The 16530-nt window shown below is 38.1% G+C and overlaps 1 protein-coding gene across 4 annotated transcripts in view; it reads left to right on the forward strand.

Moving 5' to 3' along the window:
- The first annotated feature begins 403 nt into the window (after positions 1-403).
- Positions 404-16530, forward strand: part of LOC148867495 (putative histone-arginine methyltransferase CARM1) — a 47049-nt gene continuing 30922 nt past the window's right edge. For 2 of the 4 annotated variants that reach the window (XM_088978747.1, XM_088978748.1), the window contains exons 1-8: positions 404-1264; positions 1416-1484; positions 1677-1782; positions 3022-3165; positions 3388-3491; positions 3602-3700; positions 3812-3881; positions 9195-9291. In XM_088978747.1, the coding sequence (XP_088834873.1) occupies positions 1064-1264; positions 1416-1484; positions 1677-1782; positions 3022-3165; positions 3388-3491; positions 3602-3700; positions 3812-3881; positions 9195-9291 (890 nt within the window). In that variant the 5' untranslated portion in view covers positions 404-1063. Of the gene's footprint in view, positions 1265-1368; positions 1485-1676; positions 1783-3021; positions 3166-3387; positions 3492-3601; positions 3701-3811; positions 3882-9194; positions 9292-16530 lie in introns of all 4 variants that reach the window. The other 2 variants (XM_088978749.1, XM_088978751.1) reach the window with 2 other exon arrangements.

Below are 16530 nucleotides of genomic sequence, written 5' to 3' on the forward strand. Positions count from 1 at the left end.
CGAGGGGCACTCCTATTCTTGATGTCTTTTGCCAGATATGTGGTAATATGCGAGGGGCACTCCTATTCTTCTCGTATTCACCAGATTTTCTTTCTCAACTCTCATTGCTACAACTCATGGAGCTCTGTTCTTCAACTATCGGCAACTCTCGTCACTGCAACTCATGGAGATCTCGCCGTTGCAACTCATGGAGCTTTGTTCTTCAACTCTCACCGCTGCAACTCATGGAGATTTGCTTTCTCAACTCTGGTGAAACTCCGACGAAGAGCCAACTTGTTATAAAAAACCAAACCATCCTATCTCATATTTTCCCATCCCACTCAAATCTTTATACTTTCCCATATATAAAAAAACCAAACAATGGAAAGGTAAATTTTTATACTTTCCCATACCATCCTATCTCATATTTTCCCATCCCACTCAAATCTTTCCACAAACCAAATAGAGCCGTAGAGTTTCTTGAAGCAAAATCTGGTAACATACTTGAGAAGCTTTTGACTTCATGGCGGCCAAACATCATCAGCGTAGAAATTTAAATCTACCTTTGGTTCTATTTTTCATCTATCACTAAACTGGCGCCAACTTTTTCTTCGGTGTAAAACTGAATTTACACCGAAACAAACACAGCCTAAAGTGAAAATTCAGGGATGTTTGTTACAAAGAAAAATTCGGGAAGTATTTGTTACAAAGAAAAATGGGGTCTTTATGATTTACCAAAACAAAAAGTAACGACCGTATCCATTGCTTGCCAAAGGGGAGTTCACATCGGCGCCCCACTGGGGGAGTAGAGAGGGTATAAACAAATTCGGAAATCATTTCAACAAGACTACAGATAAGTACTTGCACCTCCTCTTCTCTTTTTTGGCGGCTGCGATTCTTTTCTTCGAGCTTTTGTCACCTATGTTCCATAATGACGCAGAAACCCTAGTTTCTCTTCGCAGATATTACAGCATAGCGATCAGTTTCAGAGTATTACCACTGATTAGTTTCAGAGTATCACCATTGATCAATTCCAGAGTATCACCATTAAGTAAATAAGCAAATAAATAAAAACCAGCCTCCAATGATGGAGGTTTCTCTGGGGCAAAAACAGAAGCAACACGAGTTCACATTATTATCCTTCTCTCTACTACCATCCTCTTCTTCACCTTCTTGTTCATCAGCAGTGGCTTGTTTCAGCACCGAGTGTGGAGCTACCAAGCTTCAGTTCCACCAAAAATCAGAATCTGCCGAGGCTGTTCACGTCGATATTTCTACCGCACAGGTTGGTTTCCTATCGTGTAATTCTCTGAAGTCGTTACGTGCCCGAAGTTCCTCTTAATAGAGGGTTTATTGAGTTACTTTCTATGGCCTCGAAAATCTGTTCAGCAATGGCGTTAACATGCACATTGTGGTCGATGTGCTGCTTGTTTCAGCTTTTCAAGTTAGGCCCTGTCAAGTCCGTATGCATAAGCGAAAATTCTGAAGGCAACAGGATGGGAAAGGTAGGCCAGCTATTTTAAGAATTAAGATATAAAAAATGTATTATCGAGTGGTAACTGGTAATCCGGGGCTCTAGCACAGTAGTACCTTTGTATGAAGTTTGTTCTTCCTTCTGATCCTTGTACATGAATTTGTTTACACTATTCTATTTGTATTGCGTCTTTCTTATACTATATTTCATTTTCAACCGGCAGTCTTATTCAAGGGGAATTACTCTTCGATTTAGAACAGAAGACGAGAGCAAAGCCTTCCATTGTGCATTTGAACAATGGAAGAGCAAAGCAGTTGATGCTAGTGCTGGTATCATACCTACTCCTAATTCCTTTGCCATTTTATTTGGTGCACAAATCATTACCATCATAATACGTTGTCAGACATAAAGTATTGATAAACATGTCACCAGAAATAAAGTGTGATACTTTATTTCCACACCTCATCTGTTGCTTCTTTGAACACTTAAAAAAATCTATTCTATCTCCTATTGAACGTGGAAAGTCATTACTATTTTGTTTCCTTTCCTGTAATGACTAAACATGTTATTAATCTTTTTACTGCCATCCCTCGGAAGAAGTTTTGGATAATTTCTTTCTTAATGTAATCTGATATTTAAGGTAGTGAAGTTTGATTTGAAGATAAAGGAACTAATTATTTTAAAACCTTTTTTTTTTTAATTTGCTAAGATGTAGTGACTAAATGGGTTCAAGCTATTGCATATTCAGGTTTCAGGGCATGAATTGGGTAGAAACATATTCACTTTGACTTTTCATATTTTTTTTCCTCATATTGTGATAGACTTTCTTTAAGATATATCCAGTAAAGCTGTTGGGAGTTTAGGACTACAGATTGCGTTATTGAACATGGAAAAACTTTAGGATATTTGACAATGCATGTTGCTTATTGCAAAATTCACTAACGGATTCTGGATTAACACACTTCAAGGAAGTTGGTTGCCAATGGAAGTTTCAAGGTCATATAACATGGGCATTTTATAGAAAGCTTTGTAAGCTTGACGATCTCATAACATGCTAAGTATTGTGAACTATTATTGTAAAGCATTATCTGACAGAGCTCATTTGTCTTGTGATAGACTTTCTTTAAGAAATATCCAGTAAAGCTGTTGGGAGTTTAGGACTACAGATTGCGTTATTGAACATGGAAAAACTTTAGGATATTTGATAATGCATGTTGCTTATTGCAAAATTCACTAACGGATTCTGGATTAACACACTTCAAGGAAGTTGGTTGCCAATGGAAGTTTCAAGGTCATATAACATGGGCATTTTATAGAAAGCTTTGTAAGCTTGACGATCTCATAACATGCTAAGTATTGTGAACTATTATTGTAAAGCATTATCTGACAGAGCTCATTTGTCTTGGCTGGTGAAAATTTTAGTTTTCTGCATTTTCTTTCTGAATTTGATTTCTTGTTGCAGTTTTCTAATGCAAATCAGATAATTTTTGGTTGAATGCATTTCTATCATAGAACTACAGTTGAATCTAACTTACTAGGATTGTGATTGCTTATTTTTTCCATTTCAGGAGCATGCTTAGAAAATGGAAAAGTTGTAACTTCTAAAAGCAAGTTTGACAGAAAAGTAGAGGCAGCTTCTGCTAAAATGTACTTCCATTACTATGGACAACTGCTGCATCAACAAAATATGTTACAGGATTATGTGAGAACAGGTTATACCATAAACCTGTAATTTTGTTGCTCCCTTGAAGACTCGTGTCTGTTCTATCTCAGTGAAACTGCATTGTTGTTCTTATGCTCTTAAGGTTAAAATGCAAATGTTTTCAGATTTATCGTCAGCATTTGTGGATAACAGAGAAGAATACGGGTGTATGTGTAAAATATCCACCAAGAAAAATCTGTGTTGATCCAAGTAATGTTTCTATTGGCTTCAGGAACATATTATGCTGCTGTCATTGAGAATCGCAGAGACTTTATTGGCCGTGTAGTGGTTGATGTGGGTGCAGGTAGTGGTATTCTGTCACTATTTGCTGCTCAGGTAAGTCCATGATGCTCTGTGCAAGAGCTTATGCCTGTTCCATGTATGTGCATCTCTATGTTTTATGCTGAAAACTTCAAAAGTTTTCTTTGGTACTGTTTCTGCATTAGGCTGGAGCAAAGCATGTTTATGCAGTGGAAGCATCTGAAATGGCAGAATATGCACAGAAGCTTATTGCTGGGAATCCATCGCTAGCTCAACAGATCACAGTAAGATTCAGTTTGCCACTTAGAATCAGAGCTAAATTTCAAGTTTTTAGGTAATGCCTTTATTGGTTCATATTCTCATTTTTTTTGTGGTTATTTTATTATCTATTGCAGGTGATCAAAGGCAAAGTTGAAGAAGTTGAATTGCCTGAGAAAGCAGACATTCTGATCTCTGAGCCAATGGGTAAGCTTACTGGTTTACAATTTGTTTGTCATTGGCAGGGAAAGGTGGTATTCTTTCTGGAAAAAAAGTTTTGCTTTATCCAATGACAACTGGAGAGTTGTGTTGCGCACCCTGCCTATCACAGCTAAGAGTGTCCAAATGAACCAAGGTTGAGATGAGAGCAAGGATGTTCTCAAAAGTACAAAGGGTACATCTAAGGTTGCACTTTTTATCTGGGAAACAAAGGGGTGACTGTAAACTAAATATTCAATATCTTTATTTTCTTGCATAACTGTAGCCTATATTGATTTATTTGTGAAACTGCATCAATATCTTAAATTTAGAAAAGTTATTTTTTTTACAAGTGCCCGGCTAGTCTCTTCTTTCTCTAATTAAATAAGAAATTAAAGTTTTTAAAGTGTCAGGAACACTTGTCTAGCTTTGAAGTTTGGAGAAGCAGGATAGAAAGGAAATTAGGAATAGGAACCCATCCAAATACACTAGTAGCAATCAAAAGGCCTTCTGGCCCCTTTATGATTTGAATAATCACCACCATGATTAGTCTTTTCTCTTTTTCCGATTAAATAAGGAACTGGTTCACCTTCGTCTTCTCAAAATGTTTTTGAAGGTACTTAACACATTCAGAAGAGTTAGAAGGATCAATGTGAACTAATTCATATTCAGCCCACAAGTCAAGGAACCCAACATAATACTCCTGTATCCTCTTATTTCCTTGAGTATAAACAAAGATTTCAGATTATATTTGATATTACCTTGACATGTTAGACTAACAATAATCTTCAGGTTAGTATACATCTCATAGGTTGTCCTCATTCTCCTCATAGGTACAACAACAGGAGGCACAATAGCACTAAGGATCCAAAGGAGGGATAAAAAAAAGAAGGTTTCAGGACTGCCGGTCCAAAGGAGGGATAAAAAATCCTTCAAAAAGTAATCCAAAATTGAGCCAGACAATAGATATGATAGATAACCCTAGGATGACACCAAATCTGAAAACCTAAGCTGATTGGATCAACCAATTGGGAGAAAACTATTAAAATCCAACCTGCGAGGTGTCTTTTCCAGGTAGAACAACGGCTTCTTGGACTGATCAAAATAGTCTCCAGAGAGCTCTCAATCCAGCAACCGAAGATGGAATAAGAAGCCCTTGAAACACTCTTCTAAACCCAAGAATCAAACTTCTTTCTCAGTAGATCGAATTGTCTGCTTTGATACCATGTCAACTTGGTGGTTCAAATAAGAGAGAAAACATATATTTCATGGGTGTCAAGAGATTGAATCGACCCCCACCCCCAAAGAGCCCTTTATATATATAAATATATGTACAATTACAAAAATTCCCTTACAGGGCTAAAAAGAAAGCAAACAAAGAAATAAAGAGTATATAAAGTACAATAGGGACTATGAGAGTATAGCACATCATTAGGATTCACAATTTTTTGGTGAAGATCAAATCTGTTTTTCTATGGTTTTGTTCCCTTCTCTTATTCGATTTCTCTGAGAACTCTCCTTTTTTGGACTGTCAAAAGTTTGATGGCACCAACTATGCCCTGTGGGAATTTCATTTCTAGTTTTATGTTGATGGAAAAGAGCTGTGAGGGTGTATTGATGGAACCCCCACCAAGCTTGAGAAAACTGATGCGAAGGGGGTTGCAATCTTGGAGGATTAATAATGTTCAGGTTGCATTCTGGAAAAGGTTTATCAACAGTCTAACATCTCAAGGCAGTACCAGATAAAAGCTGAGAAATTTTCATACAGCTAGGGTAAAAGTAAAATTTAGGAGTATGCTGGTTTTTACAATCCTTGGATAGAGTATGAACTTGTTCATACTTGTGAGATATCTTCAACTTGCTGTATCAAGGCACTAAAGGAACACTTTGATAGGAGAAAAGTAATGCACTTTCTGATGCATCTCCGTCCTGAATATGAAATAATAATATCAAATATTCTTTGTAGGAATACTGTACCGACCCTTGACACTATCCTTGGTGATTTGCTTTGGGAAGAAACTAGGATGATCACTTAGTCGGCAATGAATGCAAAGATTGATGGAGTGGAGGCTATGTTTTTTGCAGCAGATAAGTCCAAATCAAAGGACTTATCCAAAGTACAATGTTATGAATGAAAGGAATTTGGGCATGTGATATCTCACTACGGAAAGAAGAATACTTGTACTTAATGCAAGAAACATGGATATATTATTACCGAATGTCCTACTAGGCCATCTAAGGGAAACCGATTTGGAGCAAAGCAAAATCAGCATAGGGTTTACCAGACTATTGTTGGGGGATGCGGTGATGCTTTATCTTCCATTGATCAGACCAAGAGTGACACTGCTAATGTTACGATTGAAGATAAGATTCAATAGCTTATGTCCTCAACAATTTCCTCTGCCTTTTCTGCTTTTGGCTCCTCAACAAAATTGAGTTGTTGAACACAAGAATAGTCATATTTTGAGTGATGTTAGAACCCTTTTTTAGATTTGCATGCTCTAGCAACCTTCTGGGTGGAGGTGGCCAGCACTGTTGTGCATTTCATTAACCTTCTTCCATCTTGGTAACCTGTCTCCACATCGGTCCCTCTTTAGAACTCCTAATGTTCCTATGCTTCATATGTTTGGTTGCATATGCTTTGCACATCTTCCTCATGAGTGTACTAAGCTATCTGTTCAGTCTGCCTTTTGTGCTTTTTTGGGATATAGCCTTGATCATAAAGGGTTTGCTTGTTATGATTTGAAATCTCACCGGACTATGATCTCTCAGAATGTATTTTCCTTGAAAATCTTTCATTTTTTTAGCATATCACCAACATTTCTACTCCTTCAGTGTTCATTTTGCAACATTTTGAGCCTACAGGTACTTTAGAAGCACCATCCCTTAGTTGCTGCATCAAACATATTTCAGGAAGTGGATATTTTCTCTAGTTCCTACGATCCCCACCTCTCCTCCTCCTCTAGGGCATGATACCTCATCTACGCTAACTCCTGTAAGTATACTATCATTTCCTGTTACTATTGCTACTCCACCTATTGACATTCCTACCTTACGACACACTACTAGAATTTCTAGACCACCTTACTGCTATGATTTTCCGCTGACCATAGTTCCTTCTTTGTTGTATTGTCTACCATAGATATTCACAGGTCCTACCAACAAGCTATAGTTCACATTCACTGAAGAGAGTCCATGGATTTTGAGGTAGATTCTCTTCTTGTGAATGATTCTTGGGAGTTAATTCCTCCTCCTCTTGATGCTTCAGTCATAGGCAGCCGGTGGGTGTACTTAGTTAAGCTGAAGTCTGATGGTAGTCTTAACAGATAGTGTATAATGAGACTTTTGCGCTAGTTTCCAAGATGACCACAGTTCATCCTCTCCTTACTACTTTTCAGTGAAAAGTTGGGTCATTCATCAAATGGATAAAATGTTTTCCTGCATGAGGATTTTAAGGAGATAGTGTATATGAAACCCCCTCCTAACTATTGTGACGGTTCTCATCTTGTTTGCTGCCTCAAGAAGTTTCTTTATGGTTTCAAACAGGCTCCCCATGTCTGGTTTTCAGAGGTTTAAATCAATTATTATTTGATGCTGGTTTCATTTAGAGTTCATGAGATTACTCACTCTTCACCTCACAACGCCCTCAAGGAATTACTCTATTGCTGCTTTATGTTGATGATATTCTCATAACTGGAGATGACCGAGATGACATATATTATCCGCTGAAACACCTTCTCAGTCAATCCTTCATGATGAAGGATCTGGGACCAGTGACATTTTCTGGCTTGGAAGTTCATCATAATTCCAGTGGTTACTTTTTTAATTTGTAGAAGTATGCCACTTACTTGGACATCTTATGCTGTCCAAATTCCTGGGTTACTTATTTCCTGGAGATGTAAGAAGCAACAAACAGTCTCTAAGTCATTTATTGAAGCAGAATATCGAGCCATGTCTTCAACATGCAGTGAAATCATTTGGCTTCAGTCACTCTTATGTGACTTCAATATCAAGCCATGTCTTCTAATCTTGTTTTTCATGAGAGTATGAAGCATATTGAAGTGGATTGTCATTTTATTCAGGAGCTCCTCACTATTTGCTGCATTTCACTTCCTCATGTATCTTCCAACCTTCAGTTGGTGGACATTTTCACAAAAGATATGACTAGAGCCAGACATACCTTTCTCATGGGCAAACTAATGCTAGTGTCTCTACATCAATTTGAGGGGGAGTGTAGATATTAGGGATAGTGAGGGTTGAAGTTATAATTTTACCTCTTATTGTATATATTCTTTCATTCTTTTATTTTGTATCATACTTGTTGTATTTTTGTGACAGAATTGTCCTCTTACTTCACATTAATATAAATACTATTCTTTGGTGTAGTCGATCCATTAGACTCATCCCAAATCTTTTCATCTTCTCTGGTTCGAATTGCACTGCCAACCACCAGATAGAGGGTGGATGAAGGTGAAGTTTGAAGATAGCCGTTTGGGCAATCCTGGGCCTTCTGGAATTGGGTGTGTAATAACAGATGAAAATTGAACGATAAGGGCGATGCATTCAGTTCTAATAGGTGAAGGAGATTCAGTTTGGGTAGAAGTAATGACAATAGTTTTTGGGGTGCACAAGGTTAGAGAAATGGGAGTGGAAAGTCTGGTCATTGAAGGTGAACCACTGAATCAAAAGTAGTGATTGGTTGGCTAGTGAAGAACAAAAGTGCATCATGGAGCTTCAGAAATGAAATCGGAAGATTTAATTGATATTCAAGAGAAATGCAGATTGAAATTCGATGGGTGCAAAGGTCAGCGAATAGTTTAACTGATAGGCAAAGCAAGGGGCAAGTAGGCAATAATTGTTTAGGCCTCAAATGTAAGATTGGGGAAGGAGTGAGATAGTGGGGACTATATCATGTTAGATTTTTGTTTGTAATTCACAACCTGTTGTTGTACTTTCTCTTTAATTAATGAATGGATTCATCTTACTGATCCAAAAAAAAAAAAGAGTAGTAGGAGTGATTCACTCATGGTTGGTGAATCATAAACTTTTTATAGTGAGGAGTTACAATCCTTTTTTTGAATATGGAAATCTTTTTGTAAACATCTAAGGACTGATGATACAGTGAATACTTTTATAGTTTGTATATTTCCAATGTACAGTGCCTAGTTGTACAATGGCTATTCTGTTTCACTTATGATCGATACAATGCCTTTTCAAAAACCAAAAGTTTACATGTGAACATTATCTACGTCTTAGTCTTACTATACACAAAAAATTCAATATCAAACAAATATTTATGTTTTTTTATGTTTTTCTAATTAGGTACTTTATTGGTCAATGAAAGAATGCTGGAATCATATGTGATTGCAAGAGATCGATTCCTTGTCCCTAAGGGGAAAATGTTTCCAACAATAGGAAGGTAACATGCAGTCACTGTATGTACGTCTATGCTTCTTGAATTTTTTCTATTATGTGCTTTTGAAAATTTTCATTTGTTGGCTTCTCAATTTCCTTTTCTTTTGGTTATAATCAAGCCTTTCTTTTATCTACTAATACCAAAACATTGGTAGCATTGTTATTGTTTATCAAAGCTGAAAAACATTAGTAGCAGTATTTACTCTAACTGACTTATATTATATGCTTTTTTCCCCTTTAGATTGCACTGTTGTTGTATCGTATACCATTAAATGTTCAAGTTTGAATTGCAAATAAGATAGTGAAAATCATTTGAAGGAACCTAGAATAGCTTCAATTAGTGATAAAATGAGGGAAAGTAGATTAAAATGGTTTGGTCATGTACAGACAAGTGATCTGTTACAAGTTGAAGGGGCTAGAAGAGCCGGGTCTGACCAAAAAGGACATGGATTGAAGTTGTAAGAGATGATTTAAGGGCTCATAATTAAACAAAGAATATAACACTCAACAGAACAAAATGGCGAAACAGGATTCTTCTAGTTGCTACATATGGTTGGGACAAGGCTTAAATGATGATGAAGATGATGATAATGAAAAATATCTGCTCTTCAACTCAAACCTGTGTTCTCGTGCATGTTTTCCCAATATCTTACCATTTTCCCCCAAGCAATTGGCCCTTCTTTTAACTACTTAAATGTGCATTTGCAAAAAGAGGTTTTCTTTCAAATGATAGACACAATCACACAAAATATATTTGTTCAGATTGAGGCTGTGATCCTTCACCATACCCAAAGTTTGCCTTTCAAAATTTGTTCCATTATATGTGCTCAGTGCTTCTATCAGTGCCATCATAAGGAATTTCTTACGTTTGCTTTTTGTTTTTTTCCTTCTTTTTTAATTTGCAAAAATATATTTTTAGTTTGACGAAAAAAATCTCTTAGTAGAGCATAACGGCAGGGCATGATTCGTGTAGCCAACCCTAAATAGTTGAGTTTATATTTTTAAAAAGTGTTGACTCAGTTTATTATAGTGGGATTTGTAGAGGATAAGGTATATAAAAGAATGTGTTAAAAAAAAACCCAACTCCATAATTGGCTAACAGCTTCAGAGAACCACCTGATATTATTGATCAGGGTATACAAAAGCAAACAACCAGACTTGGATACCCTCATATCATGGTACTTAGCCAAATTGTTGGCAACTTTATTAGTATATTTTGGCACTAAATTTCTAGGTAATCAATTTTGTCATTCTTGCCTCCGCTCTATTAGGAAATATTTTCTTCCCTAATTTTTGAAGTTTCTTTGGTTTTACTTATTTTCTTTATTTTATCTTTACCTATTTTCTTGATAAACACTTGAAAGAAGAAGGAGAACTGTTTACTATATTACAGGTTTGAAGAGAAGAAGAGAGAGAGAGAGAGAGAGAGAGAGAGAGAGAGAGAGAGAGAGAGAGAGAGAGAGAGAGAGAGAAAAGAAAGAAGGGGTTTAGTGGTGAATGATTTGCTGCCCCATACACTCCTTTATTTATAGCTTTTAGGATCCTTACAAGAATAGGAAATAAACAAAAAGTAGAAACAATAAGGCCAGCCAACCCAACTTAACAGAAATTAGAAACTACTAATAAAAGAAATTAGAAACAACTAGGTGTGGGTATGAAACCACACACTTTAGAGCCCGAGTGTGGGTATGGAACCCCACACTTGTGGCTAACCAATTGTTTCTTCACTCCCCCTCAAGTTGGGAGTAGATATTAGTCATGCCCAACTTGCGTAGATGTGTCTCCAATTTGCCTTTTGTGACTGCTTTGGTGAAGAGATCAACTAACTGCATGTTTGAGGCAATGTAAGGAAGGCATACTTCTTGAGATGCGACTCGCTCTCGGATAAAATGTCTGTCAACCTTGATATGCTTAGTCCTGTCATACTGTATTGGGTTGTGGGCAATATTAATTGTAGCTTGATTATCACAATACAACATCAGAGGCTTCTCATAATCAACCTCCAACTCATTAAGCAAGGATTTCAGCCATAACACTTCTGCAACACCATTGGCCATGGATCTGTATTCCGCTTTTGCATTGGAGCGAGCAACAACATTTTGTTTCTTGCTTCTCCAGGAAACAAGATTTCCCCCCACAAATGCACAATATCCAGAGGTGGACCTCCTATCATCAACACGTCCAGCCCAATCCGCATCTGTATACAATTCTATTTTCATATGACTATTATTCTTTAAGTAGGCAATGATCCTTTCTACTGCAAGGAGATGGGTGGTCCTAGGAGAATGCATGTATTGACTGACAACAGTGACGGCATAAGAAATATCTGGTCGGGTTAGATAGAGATAAAGAAGTTTCCCAACCAGCCTTTGGTACATAGCCCTGTTCTCAAGGAGTTTTCTACTTTCTACACTTATCTTATGGTTAGGCTCAATGGGATTATCAATAGGTTTCACTCTTAACTTGCCAGTTTCTTCTAATAAGTCCAGAACATACTTCCTTTGGGAGATGAAAATGCCATGCTTAGATCGAGTTACCTCAATTCCTAGGAAATAGTGCAACTTTCCTAGGTTTTTGACTTCAAATTCCTTGTGAAGGTGCTTTTAAGGGTTTCAATTTCACTAGTGTCACTTCCTGTTATCGCAATGTCATCTACATAGACTACAAGTAGAGTCAGGGAATGACCTGTCTTAAAGAAGAGAGTGTGATCTGACTGAGCCTGTATGTATCTGAATTTGTCCAAAGCCAGTCTAAACCTATCAAACCAAGCTCTTGAGGATTGTTTCAACTCGTACAAGGTTTCTTCCCTTCAGAAATGTTTCTGTATAGTTTATGCCATAAGTTTGTGTGAATCCCTTTGCAACCAATCTGGGCTTATACCTTTATATAGTATCATCAACATTATATTTCACAGTAAACATCCATATGCATCCAACAGGTTTCTTCTGTTAGACAGTCTTGTATGCCCTTAGCTTCAATCGAATTTGATGTACTTTTGTTATTTAGTGGAAATAAATTAAAGTGCATGTTTGATTCATGTTGTTTGGTATAATTCTGTGTAAGACCCTAAAATTGGACACTTATAGAAACTTGTGTTAGTTTTTTAAATGTTCACAGCCATTGGATAAGTCTGGGGAGATTTATCCTGCCAAGGCTGATACTGGTGTGCCACCAAGTGTTGGGATGGCTTGTTTCGGCCATCAGGGTAAGACCCAAGGCACATGCAGTATGGGATTGCTTGAACCCTTGAACCGGACCAGATTTCCAGTATTGCCCTAGACCTTGGAGACAGATGGGCAAAACTGGAAAGTTACATCTGACCCCTAGACTCGATTATGACACATCACTAGGTGTTGGATCGAGCTGTCTTTGATGTGTCAATCAGTGAGATCCTTAGTGGGGGTCAAAACCTGGACATGTTGGGGCAGTCTGAGAATTCATCTGAGTGAGTGGTCATAGTGACAGGATCAGCCCTTTTGTTGGACAATGGTAATGATCGGTGATGCACTATCTCTGATGGAAACCAAACTGCCGGCAGTTGATTTCAATTGTTGGAATTTTGTTTTGCAAAATAAGATATATATATATAAAATATGTATATGTACGGTTTCAAAAGATTTGCAAAATGTTTTAATTCCCGGGATCCATGTGAGTAGAGAGTGCGGCACTGTTCCTTGCAGCCGAGAGAGAGGTCTTCTCTTGCCGGACAATGCTTGATCATTAAGGGCTAAGTGTAAGACAATTTAGGATAATACCTGATGGGCTAATCATGCACCTGCCCACAGTCCCTGGGTTTTTATAAGATGGCTTGGCCCAGGGACCACTTAATGTAAGTGTTGGGCCCATAGGGTCCATGTGATGGGATCAAGGGGGTCACTGAGTCTTTTAGTGAATTCGGCTGGGCCTTGTAATAAAGGCTGGGCCGAACCCATGTGGCTGGTGTGTAGATCAATGTTTGGGTCCCACGCCATACAAAGAAGCCCAATTGTGCAGCAGGTTGGAAACTAGTTAAACACTGAACACTTAATAGGCCAATAGCCCATTTCGAACTGGGCTGATATGATCACCAGTTCATAGGGCGAATCTGAGATTAGTGTTAGTAAAAGGATTGGGTCTTTGACCTTATCCACTCTAAGAGACCAAATTCAAATTAGATTTGAATCTAGTAACCTCCTGATAAGATCAGGAATTAACTAACTTAATCTGCAGATAGGATTAAGATTAACCTCTATCCAAATACTGATTTGGATTGGGATAATTCCCAAAATATTGGGAGGTTTCTTAATCAAAAAGAAAGAGGAGAAAACCCTAGCAGAAATATCAGATTTTGAACTAAGGGGGTTGGAGTAAGCAAGACACACATCCTGCAATCTGAGATTTGATCTCTCACAGACTCCAGAGAGAAGAGAAAATTCTGCCCTCTTTGTCTCTGGACTTCTCCTCCTTCAGCCGCCGCCACTACCTGTTGGAAGATTGGATCTTTGCAGCAACAGGAAGTTAAGAAAGCAGTTCTTGACAATAGTCTTGCAAGAAAGACACTAGGATTCAGTGTTCAAGGTTTCCAAAGGGTTCTTGTGAAGAATCCAGTGTGTAGGACGCACCCTGCTGGTTCCGTTCCATCCACGGCTGTGTCATCTTCAGCAGGAGCGGATCTTGGTCACTTCTTTGGGCGTGAACACCAACTTTGGGAGATATAATTTCTCCGGATCAGGTATAATCCTTACTGTTTTCTTTTGATTCAGATCTGGTTTGTGTATGGTTCAAGTAGGATCCTTGAATAATGTATTCTAAATTTAGGGAATATGATTCCTAGTTGGAAGAAGGTAGGAATTTTTTTTTGAAATTCGCCTCCATTCCGCACCTTTTTTGGCGTCCATTAGATGGATCCTACTATTCTTTCATCTTCCCTTCAGGCTGGTTAATTAGTTCCCATGTGTTGTTCTTGACAAGAACATCCATCTCTACTTGCATTGCTTCCTTCCATTCAAGTATCAAAAGAGCTTCTTGCACTTTTTTGGGTAAGATTCTGAGAGACAATTATAGGAAAGGAACTTGGAGATGCAATGGGCAGTGGATGAGGTGCAACGACGCTTTCCTTTACGAATAGCAATTGGAAGATCAAGGTCATCTGTCGGTGAAGGTTGAACCTCTGTAATAGTGGGATCAACAGTGGGAGTAGTAGTAGTGTCTGAATCTGGAGTTGTAGAAGATGTTGGAATTGGCCTGGATTGCTGTTTAGTATGAGAATCAACCTACCTCCACCACTTTTTGTGATACACTCTCAACTCCCTGCATTTTTGACAACCTTCTTCGCATCTCCCCCCCAGTAACCGGGACAGGTAAAGGAACTCTTGGAGCTGAAACTGAAATTCCTTCCTCACTATTCTCTCCCTGAGGAGAAGCCTTATGATAGTAGGGCATATCCTCAAAGAAGATGACATCCATGGACACAAAGCGTTTCCTTGAAATTGGCTCATAACAGCAATATCCCTTTTGATTTTTGTGCATATCCAAGGAAAATACACTTAGTGGCTTTGGGATAGTAGGAATCTGCTGAATTAAAAAATATGAAAGAAAGTAGTATCTTGAAGAGAGAAGGAGAAGAAGAGAAGAAGAGAAGTTGAAAAGAAAACTATGCCCTTATAAGGCAGAAAAACATAAAACAACATATATAACACTCAGAAACATAATAAAAAATTGGACTCACATAACTATTGTGGTCTCCACCTCCTATCTAACAACTAACATAAAACATGTACTAAAAAAACAACATAAACTAATTAATCTTCAACACTCCCCCTCAAGTTGGGAGTAAATGTCACACATTCCCAACTTGTGTAGATCATGTTCAAGCTTGTTCCTTGCCACCCCTTTAGTGAGAACATCAGCCATGCAGTTAGCTGATCTTTTATTACTTGGTTTAAAAGACTGTCTACAATGCTTTCCTAACTAACAATTCTCACACCCCAAAGTAGATAATTGAACAGACTCAAACAACTTTTGGAAAAGACATTTCAAAGAACTAAAAGAAAGATGTTCCAAGTGATTGTGCCAAAACATAATCTGGTTCACCGACTCTGACCCACTACTACTGCTACTACTAACATAATGGCCCTGATGTCTCAAAATCTCATCCAGAAGGTAGACTCCATTCACTTCACGACCACTCCCAATCATCTTCTTTGACTCCAGATCCTGCAAAACACAATTATCAAGAAGAAATGTCACTGAACAATTCAATTTTTTTGTCAAAGAACTAACAGACAATAGGTTGGTATGAAGTCTAGGGACATGTAAAACAGAAGACAAAGTTATATCATTGGTCACTCTAACTGTCCCCTTCCCAAAAATGGGCATATGTGAACCATTTGCTGTAGAGACTCTATTTCTACTAGAGCACAACTGATAGGAAGTGAAAATGGTAGGGGCATTAGTCATATGCTCAGATGCTCCTAAGTCTATAATCCAGGGAGTCCCTCCTTACCTGAAGTGGATGCAAGATTTGTAGTTGCATATGAACTACCTGTATGTGCAAAGGAAGTGGTGTAGTTGGCTCCTGCATTCTGCTGTCCATCTGGAAGACTAGAGCTGGGTGAATCTTTCTTACTCATAAGATGTTCAAACCTCTCCAATTCTATTCTCATTGCTGCGACTGCAATGGATTCCCAATCAGTTTGGGAGAAATGGGCTGAAGAGTCTTCTGTAGTGGCTACATTTGCATTTCCCTTCTTGTTTCTTATCCGAACAGGCATAAGATTTGAATGAAGCTTCCAACAAGTGTCCCTAGTATGCTTAGGCTTCTTGCAATAATCACACACCAAGTTCTTATCTTCCCTTCTAGTCTCACTACTCCCCCTGTCTCCATTCGACTTAGGTTTTGTTGTACCAATTATAGCTGACTGGTCAATCCCAGGCTGTCTCAGCATTACATTCCTCCTACTCTCCTCTCCAGAGACAAGCATAGGCATGAGAGAGTGTTACACCCTCCCTAAAAAAAATATGCTGCCTAGCAATGTCAAATTCAGGGTTCACCCTGCCAAGAACTCAAAAACCCTATTCCTCTCTACTAGTTTGTGATAAGTTGCTGCATCATTTACACTTTCCCATACCACAGTTTCTAAGTGATCTATTTCCTACCATAGGGTTTTCAGCATGGAGAAATACACAGCAAGAGGTTTTTCTCCCTGTTTCATACTTATCACTTGTTTTCTTAACTGATAGGCTTTGGTTTCATTTTGCTTCT

This window comes from Nelumbo lutea, chromosome 3 (assembly GCF_056320005.1).
Source record: "Nelumbo lutea isolate HS-2025 chromosome 3, American lotus-T2T, whole genome shotgun sequence".
In the NCBI taxonomy this organism is placed as follows: Eukaryota; Viridiplantae; Streptophyta; class Magnoliopsida; order Proteales; family Nelumbonaceae; genus Nelumbo; species Nelumbo lutea.